This window comes from Vicia villosa, linkage group LG1 (genome assembly GCF_029867415.1).
Source record: "Vicia villosa cultivar HV-30 ecotype Madison, WI linkage group LG1, Vvil1.0, whole genome shotgun sequence".
Classification (NCBI taxonomy): Eukaryota; Viridiplantae; Streptophyta; class Magnoliopsida; order Fabales; family Fabaceae; genus Vicia; species Vicia villosa.
In genome coordinates this window covers 117,686,672-117,696,826 of record NC_081180.1, presented here as the reverse complement: position 1 = coordinate 117,696,826, position 10,155 = coordinate 117,686,672, and the positions used below count along the sequence as shown (strand labels likewise).

Sequence of the window (10,155 nt, the reverse complement as noted above, 5' to 3'; positions counted from 1 at the left end):
TTTGGTGGGTCTAAAGAAGGAGTAATTTCATGTCATATCTTTTTTGATGCATAATGTTGTTTGACACCCTTTTTGTAAGGAGATTATCCAACTATTTAGTATTTTGTATGTTAATTTGTGTCATTATGCATGTTATATGGTGTACTTTAAGCCCTAAACTTATTGTTAGGCCTTTTGTAATGATGATATTCAGTTGCTTCATTATATTTACCAAATTTAGTGTCTTAAAAAACCTTTTCCTGATATTTTTTCATATTTCCATTTCATACCGGAGATTTTTATCACCGCTTAAAGGTGATATGCACCTATTAAGATCTATTATGATGTATTGGTTTACTCTGGAAGCCTTTTTCCTACACACAGTATGATGATTGGAGTTCTTTATACTGTATTATCTGGCTTATTGCATTAAAGTCCAAATTTTAATGGTTAATGCTGATTTTTTACTGCCAACTATTTTATATATATATATATATATATATATATATATATATATATATATATATATATATATATATATATATATATATATATATATATAAAAGGCCAAACGAAAATAATATATTAAAAACTATTTTAGCACAATATGTGCAAAGATAGAGCCTACTGATATCTTAATTTTAGCAGTTTTAAGTAGACTTTGTTTGCCTCCTTTTTCAACTATGCTGAACCTTTCTTCTATGTAACTTATTATGGTTCAACAATATATACATTCTGTTCTTAATAATTATAAACTGTGATTTGTTCAATATGTAATAGCAATATAGGAACTTTTTTTCTTTGCCTCCCATATCTTTATACTTTTGTATAACTTAGATGTATTTTACATTGGTGACTGCATCACTACTTAACTTGTCCTTTTTCCTGCTAGAGATCTCATCAAAGCATGGACTTTTGACTTTGGCCATAGTTTTGGGAAAAGATTGAGTACAAGGTCACTTCAACCTTAAATGCTAAGGTTAATTCCCCAATGTCAGGTTCACAACTGTTATTTCTTTACCCTGCAGTTATGAGTGACTTTTCAATATCTTTATATCATAAAGATACCTTTTACATGCTTAGTCAAATAGAAATCTTTTGTGCAGCCGGTAGGCAGTTCTGCCGTGTATGTAGCAGACTGCTTTTGTGCATAGCCTGGCAGTCTACAAACTTATCATCATTACTCCCAGCTGTTAAAATTAACTATACTAACCTATTACTTGAAGGAGACTTTCATGTAAATTGAACAAAGGGCTGAATAGGGTAGTCTTTTAAACCAGAACTGAAATTACTCCCATTACATTATTGAACTAACATAAACTACAGGGTATGAATAATAAAAATATGTATTATATAACTCATGCTACACTTTTGTTATATGAAGTATACTTGGAAGATATATGTTTTTATTCATTGTTACTGTGTGTTTATTTCAAATAAACTTTGTTTATAATTAAGGTTTGCCCAAATTTTGAATAACATGTCCTGTTATTTACTAACATCGTTTTATTATTAAAAACAAATAATAAATAACATCATTTTATTATTAAAAACAAATAATGAGATGACCAGATTTTATACCTTAGATAACATGATTCTGCTTCTGATTTAGGAATGTATTATTGCGAAGAGATATACCTTATTTGTTGCTGTTACCCAAGAAACTTCTGCAATTAACAAAGATACTTCTGGAAGTAGGTGAGCATGAATAACTTGATAGCTTTAAATACCTATAAACACATGTATGGAAGTATAAGAATATGTAAGTTGAACTACATCTTCTGTCTAAAAAGTAAAATATGTGTGCAATTGTTGAAGGATTGCTGCTTTACCATGTATGCATATTGAACAATGCTTAACCATGAATCATGTAAATGTTATTGCAAGACTGAGTCATAAAGTGAAGTTCATGAACAAGTTCTTTAAAGAGTGCATATATCTCCTGACCGATCTATGCAGAGTTGTAGAATAATTGAGAAAACATAGATGGTTGCATTTCACCTAAACCTTCATCTTTGGACAATATTTATTTGTATATAGAAAACTATTTGCATCTGTGGCTTGTTGTGGAAAGACTTAATATAGGATCCATATAGAATGTGGTTGGTTGCACTCATTTATGATGCAGCAACTACAATGGCATTTATGTTGGTTGGTTTAGCTTTTAATTTTAGTAGATATGCATTGATATTGAAATTGTCCCATTCATTTAATGCAAAAATAATGTTGGAGTTTCCCATATAATTCCCACAGGTTTAAATTTTTTGTGGTAAAAGTCTCCCTTCTATGTATATTAAGTCACCTGTATATCATATGTAAATATGAAATATTTGTAGAGTATCATTACATTAGTTAAATGATCTTATTTTCTTACATGATGTAGGGATTAGTTGATGGGAAATATGGATCGTCTTGACAATCTAACTCCATGCAAAAAAGCAAGATCAAGACGATCAATGATTTTGAAAGAAAATCGTTCTAAACGTCTGAAATTTAGTACTCACCCAACGATTGATTTCGAGACCATGCATAATTCTCCAACATGCTTGACACTGAGACAACCATTCTCCGACTTGACTCCGTCATTTCAAAACACTAATTTTCAATCACAACCTCCCACTGAGGGTTCAAAACCGAGCCAATCAAGACATGCTTTTAAAAGAAATAGAAGGTGCAGCCAGATAGACTCATTAGGAACAAATTTATTATCAAATTTTTCGTCAAAGGCTATTGTTATTTCAAATGATCCGCCTTCTCAATCAACCTTGGAAAATATACAAGAGCATTCGGCTTATCAGCATAACATAATCAGTGAGCTTGGAAGTTCTTCTAATACACCGACGTTAGTAGCATCTCTTTATTTTATATCTGTATTATAAATATTATATGTACCAGAAGGGAAACATTCTATATGAGAAGATTTATCTTTAGATTTGATAAAATTCACTGCTCCTTCCTTTGAATGTCGTAAACAGATCATGGGCAACTAACAAACCTGGTCGGGGTAGGCCTAGAACAAAGATGGGAGTTCCAAATCTAGCTTTGAACTTGAGCAGAAAGTTTCCTATCGTTAACAATATAATTGGGACAGCCACGTCTAAAGGGACAACAGAATCAAACTCACAAACAAGGTACTTACATTTAGTAATTAATTTATCATAAATATTGCTGATAGTTTGTGACATTTATGAGCCATGTGCTATTTTTAATTGTCTTTTTTAATCCATTATGTTAATGACGTTACACAAAGTCTGCAAACGAGAGCTAATCAGCATCGTGATTCTGGAGTCAACTCCACACTAACTCAGAGAGCAGGTTGGATACACATACACTGCAACCTTCAACTGCAACACAGCCCTGCAATACAAACTATCCATCGTCTTCCGTAACTCAACTGCAGTATGTTCAAATCCAATTCCTTGATCTTTGATAAATCTTTCTTTATGTTTGTCTAGAGTTGAAAGTGCTTATCTATCTACCGAATTCATTAATTGTTTATAACTGCTTATTAAACTCTCTCAACATAAGACTTACTGTGTAATTGACTAAACTTACTTGCATTGTCTTAGTTTTGTCAAATTTATAGACCATCAGTCAACAAACCAGTCAGGGGGCGGCCTAGAAAAATCTTGGGAGTTCCTAACCTGAGAGCAGGCCTGGATACACATACACTACCAACTTCAGCTGCAACACAGTCGTGCAGTACAAATTGTCCGTCTTCTTCCGTAACTCAACCGCAGTATGTTCAAATCCAGCAGCATTATGTTTGTCTATAGTTGAAAGTTGTTTTATATCTATCCAAATCACTAAGTGTTTAAATCTACATATTATAGTCTCTCAACATAAGACTTACTTTGTAGTGTACTAAACTGACTTGCATTTGATTGGTTTTGTAAAATTTATAGACCAACAGTCACCAAAACAGGTAGGGGCCGGCCAAGAAAACAGTTGGGAGTTCCTAACCTGGCGTTCAACTTGAGCAGACAGTTTCCGGTCCAGATCAATGAACATCAAACAGGGCTTTCTAAAGGCACACCCGATTCAACTTCACAAAATAGGTACATGATTTTAGAATATAAATGACTACTGGTTTCTAAAAACTAGGGAAAAACACTTATATAAAAGAACTCCTAGGATGCAAATTACTGGCTGAAAATATCATTTTTATATTCAGGAATGGAGAGAGACCTTCTGCACATAATATGGATATCCCTCAAGTCATTAATCAACCTAGCAGTGATGTGGCTACACCATGCTCTAACTCCACACATAAGCCCAACCATATACCTGAGCCTTCATGTCCTATTTTTACGCCTACTGTGAATTTGGATTTTAATAGTGACTCCGAAGATGATAGCGATTATGACCCATTTGCAAGTAAGTGTAATACTTTTGGTTTTGTATTATGAGAAAAATATTAATGACTTTTGGTCAATAAATTTCAACAGTCAGAACTTCCTTAATAGATAGCCTAATATATACACTACTTTTTATTAAATAGCGTATTGCTCCGAAGATGAGTGGTGTTCAGAATCTGAAGAAAATACAGCACCTTTTACAATTAACGAAAATTCTGCCGGAACTTCTGAAGGTATATTATTTATATAATTGCATATACATATAACTCATCATATCTTAACATGAACTAAGTCTGCCCAGTCTCTAACACACTGATTGGCTATGTAGATTATTACGACATTGGAGACCCTCTCATTGAATGTCGGTATTGTAAAGCAATGATGTGGTATCAGGAGAGGATGCACAAAAGTTCTCATGCAGCTAATCCGAAGTTTATGCTTTGTTGTGGGAATGGGAAAGTTCAAATTCCATTGCTAGAACAACCTCCAGAAATACTTTCAAAGCTTTTATTTGATCACGATAACTTAGATAGCAGAAAGTTCCAACAACAGATCCGAGTTTACAATATGATGTTTGCCTTCACATCACCCAGAGCAAAGTTGGACAACCGTTTTAACAATGGACGCGGGCCTCCAACACTTAGGGTACAAGGTCAAACGTGTCACCGAATTGGGAGTTTGTTACCTCCTGAAGGTCAAACGCCTAAGTTTGCTCAGTTATATATATACGACACGGAGAACGAGGTCCAAAATAGAATGCAAGGACTAAGGTAAAATCATTTAACCGTTAAATTTGTTTCTTTCATCATATACTCCTTCACATGAAAGAATGATATATTAATGCTGCTGTGAAGGAATATTTAATTTACATTTTTGTCTCCTGTCTAGGAACAAAAAAAACATTAATGAGGTGGTTGTACATCAATTGTCTGAGATGCTGTATGAGTGCAATCCTCATGCTAAGATTTTTCAAATGGCAAGGCAATGGTTAAATAATGGTGAGAGTCAGAACTTGAAGTTGAGACTAATTTCAGATAGATCCACAGATGGAAGAGTATATAATCAACCAACCGTTTCTGAAGTTGCTGCCTTGGTAGTTGGTGATATTGACACAGCAGAAATGAGGGATATCATTATGCAAACAAAAGGAGGAAGAATTCAGAGAATCAACGACCTTCATGCCAGTTACATGGCTTTTCAGTATCCTTTGATTTTTCCGCACGGTGAGGACGGTTATAGGCCTGATGTAGCTCATAGAGACTTGCTCATATACGGAAACAACATAAGAAATAGGCTTACAATTAGAGAATGGCTTTCATTTCGCATACACAACAGGCTAAATGAAGCTAAGACTCTATTGTCCTCACGAAGGTTATTCCAACAATTTTTGTGCGATGGTTACACAATGTTAGAATCAGAGAAATTAGAATGGCTTCGAAAAAATCAACCAAAGCTTAGGGTCTCCAAGTACAAGTCTCTAAATGAAGAAGGCGATCAGAGTCAAACCCAAGGATCAAACATAGGTAAAAGAGTTATTTTGCCATCTTCCTTTGTGGGCGGTCGTAGATTTATGGATCAATTGTACTACGATGGAATGGCTATTTGTAGTAAAGTTGGATTTCCTGATTTGTTCATTACATTTACCTGCAATCCAAACTGGCCTGAGATTCAAAGAGTACTTGGTCCTCTTCACTTGAAACCACAAGATCGACCGGACATCATTTCAAGAATATTCAAAATCAAGTTTGATCAATTGCTATCCGATTTAACCAAGAAAGGTGTATTAGGGAAAGTGCTTGCTTGTGAGTAAATTATTCCCTTTGTCTTTTAATTTTTTATTATACTACTATTATACTACTATGATACTATGTTGATTTTCTTAAAACTTATTTTGCTAGATATGTACACCATTGAATTTCAAAAGAGAGGATTGCCACATGCCCATATATTGATCTTTCTGCATCCTTCAAACAAATATCCAAGACCCGAACACATTGACAGGATCATTAGTGCGGAAGTGCCCGATCCCTTGACACACCCACGGTTGTACAATTTGGTAAAATCCCATATGGTTCATGGTCCTTGTGGATTGGAAAATGCTAACGCACCTTGCATGAAAGATAGGAAATGCAGCAAGTTTTACCCCAAAAAATTTCAACCTACGACTATAGTGGACCAAGATGGATATCCTGTTTATAGGAGAAGAAACAACGGACACACAATTGAGAAAAACGGAATCATCTTTCATAGTGGTCATGTAGTTCCTCACAACCCAAGTTTATTGTTGAAGTACGAAGCCCATATCAACATGGAATGGTGCAATCAAAGTACTTCAATCAAATACCTTTTCAAATACATAAACAAAGGTTCTGATCGAATTTCTGCTGTCATACAAGGTAAAGATAAAGACAACGTTGACGAGATCAAGCAATATTTGGATTGTCGATACATCTCTCCAAGTGAGGCATGTTGGAGGATATTTTCTTATTCTATACACGGAAGAAAGCCAGCCGTAGAGAGATTGTATTTTCACTTGGAAGGTGAAAACTCCGTTTACTACAAAGACTACGAGCAAGTTGGTGATGTTTTACTCAAACCAAGTGTAACTGAGTCAATGTTTACTTCTTGGTTTGAGGCTAACAAAACTTACGAACATGCTAGGTTACTAACTTATGGTGATTTTGTTTCTAAGTTTGTTTACCATAAACAGAGTCGGAGTTGGAAACCAAGGAAGCGAGGGTATACCATTGGTCGACTTATTTGGGTTCCTCAAAGCACAGGTGAATTGTTTTATTTAAGGATGATGCTCACGGTAAAAAAAGGCCCTTTGTGTTATGAAGACATCAAGAATGTGGATGGTAAACAACACAAAACTTTTAGAGGAGCATGCTTTGCGATGGGATTTCTATAAGATGATAGAGAATTTGTTGAGGCAATTAAAGAGGCACATGTATGGGGTTCGGGAGTCTTTTTACGCAAATTATTTGTTACAATGTTGTTATCCTCATCCATGAATAGACCGGAACATGTGTGGAGATTGACTTGGAGGTATTTATCCGATGGTATTCTTTATGATCAACGATTATTGGCAGGAGATCAAGGTATTTCATCTTTACTATTTCTACCAATACTGCTACTGAATATTGAATTTCTCTTATTGGTTAATATATATATATATATATATATATATATATATATATATATATATATATATATATATATATATATATATATATATATATATATATATAATTTATTACATTATATTGTAAGTTAATTATATGATTATTTTGCATCCTTAAGACAATGTTTAAAGAGAATATGGCCATGTAAAAAGATGCAGGTGTTGGTAAATGTGAGTGTAAACAGACCCGTGCAATTTTGTGGCTGCCATTAGTATTTTATAAAAAGGGGGCAGCATTGACCATGTCCATGTCGCATGAACATAGTCACTGTTGGTGAAATAAAAATTTTAATGACACCATGTTCGTAAAAATTATGGGATTATGTGGTGAATTGTAATGGACTGTTGGTGAATTTTAGGATTCAAATATTTTAATACCATAGTCTATGAGATTTATTACTTTTGAACAATTTACATGACATTTGACAGTTAAGTGTAAAAAACATATATCACATATTTATGACAGCTTTTTGACTATAGGTTTGATACTAACTGATCGGGAGCTAAAGGAATTGACGTTAATGGCAATTGAATCACTGTTGCAAAACAATAATAAAAGTTTGAAGGACTTCAAGCCAATGCCATATCCAAAAGATTATGTTGTTTCCTTTATAGGAAATAGACTTCTTTATGAAGAGCGTCAATACAATGTTATGGAACAACAACAAATTTTTGATAATTTGTACTCTTCTCTTACAGGTAATGTGACTTAATTATTTGCCAAGATATTAAAATAATACTTCATTGATATTGTATAAATGATTATTTTTTACTTCTGTTATTTGTAGATGAGCAAAGATTAATTTTTGAGGAAATAATGGATGTTGTAGAAAAGCAAAGAGGTGGGGTGTTTTTTTTATATGGCTACGGTGGGACTGGTAAGACCTTTATGTGGAACACTTTATCAGCAACACTTAGGTCTAAGAAAAAAATTGTTTTGCCTGTTGCCTCAAGTGGGATTGCAAGTTTGTTGTTACCTGGTGGAAGAACAACTCATTCTAGGTTTAAGATTCTCGTCCCTACTTTAGAAACTTCTATTTGCAACATTAACAAAAAAGATGATCTTGCTGAGCTTCTAAAGATGACAGATCTAATCATATGGGATGAAGCTCCTATGGCTAACAGGTTTTGCTTTGAGTCTCTCGATAAATCCTTGAAAGATATTATGAGTGGAAGTACACATGCATGTGACAACATATTTGGAGGTAAGGTTGTTGTATTTGGTGGTGACTTCAGACAAATTCTCCCTGTTATACCAAGAGGTACTAGATCTGATATTATCCATGCAACAATCAATTCTTCTTATATTTGGGATCACTGTAAAGTGGTAAAGCTTACAAATAACATGCGCTTGCAAACTGGTGCAACTACTTCAACTGCTAATGATATTAGGAGCTTTTCAGAGTGGATTTTGAAAATTGGAGATGGGACCATGTGTGAGCCCAATGATGGTTATGCAAGTATATGTATTCCAGATGAGTTTTTAATTTCAAGCTTTTCTGATCCCATTAAGGCAATTGTTGAGGATACATACCCTGATCTCATTCATAACTATCTTGATTCCAACTATCTCCAAAGTCGTGCAATTTTAGCTTCAACAATTGAAGTAGTAGATGATATCAACCAATATATTACAAACCTTCTTCCAGGTATTCTAATTGCACTTACTACTACATTTTTACAACAATTATAATCTCTTGGTGAAAATAGCATTTTATTAAATTTTTATATATCTCATTTGTTGTAGGAGAAGAGAAAGAATACTTTAGTAGTGATTGTATAGATAAATCTGATTCTACTAACTTTGATGCATATGAGCATGTCACACCGGAGTTCCTTAATGCTCTTAAAACTTCTGGATTACCTAATCATTCAATCAGGTTGAAAGTTGGTGCCACAATAATGTTAATGCGCAATCTAGATCAGTCTGAAGGCTTGTGCAATGGTACACGACTCACTGTAACCAGGCTTGCTTCTCATGTCATTGAAGCTAAGATTATTTCTGGAAAAAATATTGGTAACATCATTTATATTCCTAGAATGTCTTTGTCTCCCTCACAATCACCATGGCCATTTAAATTGGTGAGACGCCAATTCCCTATTATGGTTTCCTTTGCCATGACAATTAATAAGTCTCAAGGGCAATCTCTGGACAATGTTGGTTTATATTTGCCAAAAGATGTTTTTAGTCATGGTCAGTTATATGTGGCTATCTCTAGAGTTAAATCAAAAAAGGGATTAAAGATTCTTATTCATGACAAAGATAGAGAACCAATGACTACCACCACTAATGTTGTGTTCAAAGAAGTGTTCCAAAACATATGAAGTAAGTCTCTTTTGCTAAACCTATTTTACCATTACATGAAATGTATTTATTAAATCATTTTTGTACTGTACCATTGACATTTCTCTTTGTATTGTGTCGGATTTTCAGGTTCAAGCCTCCACTTTATTTTGAAGATTCATATTACAACTCTATAGAATATTATAATCCTTTGTAACAATATTTTATATATTATTTTGATACAATCTAATTTTAATGACATTAATATGGGTTTATAATCTATAAATGTTGACTTTTTATTTATTGCTATTGTATAATCAAATAGTTATTATTGCAAGAATCTCGAATAA

General features: G+C 33.7%; 4 protein-coding genes across 4 annotated transcripts in view; 3 read left to right on the top strand and 1 right to left on the bottom strand.

Moving 5' to 3' along the window:
• LOC131643961 (uncharacterized) overlaps window positions 1-2,034 on the bottom strand; it is a 32,250-nt gene extending 30,216 nt beyond the window's left edge. The window contains exons 1-2 of the mRNA XM_058914336.1: window positions 1,812-2,034; window positions 1,618-1,709 (exon numbers count right to left, since the gene is read on the bottom strand). The gene's annotated coding sequence lies outside the window, so the exon portion shown is untranslated. The remainder of the gene's footprint in view (window positions 1-1,617; window positions 1,710-1,811) is intronic.
• A 293-nt stretch (window positions 2,035-2,327) lies between these two features.
• LOC131652497 (uncharacterized) lies at window positions 2,328-4,062 on the top strand. Its single transcript, XM_058922359.1, has 4 exons — window positions 2,328-2,821; window positions 2,955-3,110; window positions 3,566-3,718; window positions 3,885-4,062. Exons 1-4 carry the CDS (start codon window positions 2,373-2,375, stop codon window positions 4,060-4,062), a joined length of 936 nt encoding a protein of 311 aa, XP_058778342.1. The 5' UTR covers window positions 2,328-2,372.
• On the top strand, window positions 3,233-8,327 carry LOC131615258 (uncharacterized). The gene is made up of 8 exons (XM_058886727.1): window positions 3,233-3,718; window positions 3,885-4,037; window positions 4,154-4,356; window positions 4,481-4,570; window positions 4,666-5,107; window positions 5,226-6,139; window positions 6,236-7,438; window positions 8,002-8,327. The coding sequence occupies exons 3-7, from the start codon at window positions 4,182-4,184 to the stop codon at window positions 7,246-7,248; spliced, it is 2,634 nt and encodes an 877-aa protein (XP_058742710.1). The 5' UTR covers window positions 3,233-3,718; window positions 3,885-4,037; window positions 4,154-4,181; the 3' UTR covers window positions 7,249-7,438; window positions 8,002-8,327.
• Window positions 8,043-9,846, top strand: LOC131652486 (uncharacterized). Its single transcript, XM_058922347.1, has 3 exons — window positions 8,043-8,220; window positions 8,310-9,170; window positions 9,269-9,846. The coding sequence occupies exons 1-3, from the start codon at window positions 8,043-8,045 to the stop codon at window positions 9,844-9,846; spliced, it is 1,617 nt and encodes a 538-aa protein (XP_058778330.1).
• Window positions 9,847-10,155: the final 309 nt, after the last annotated feature.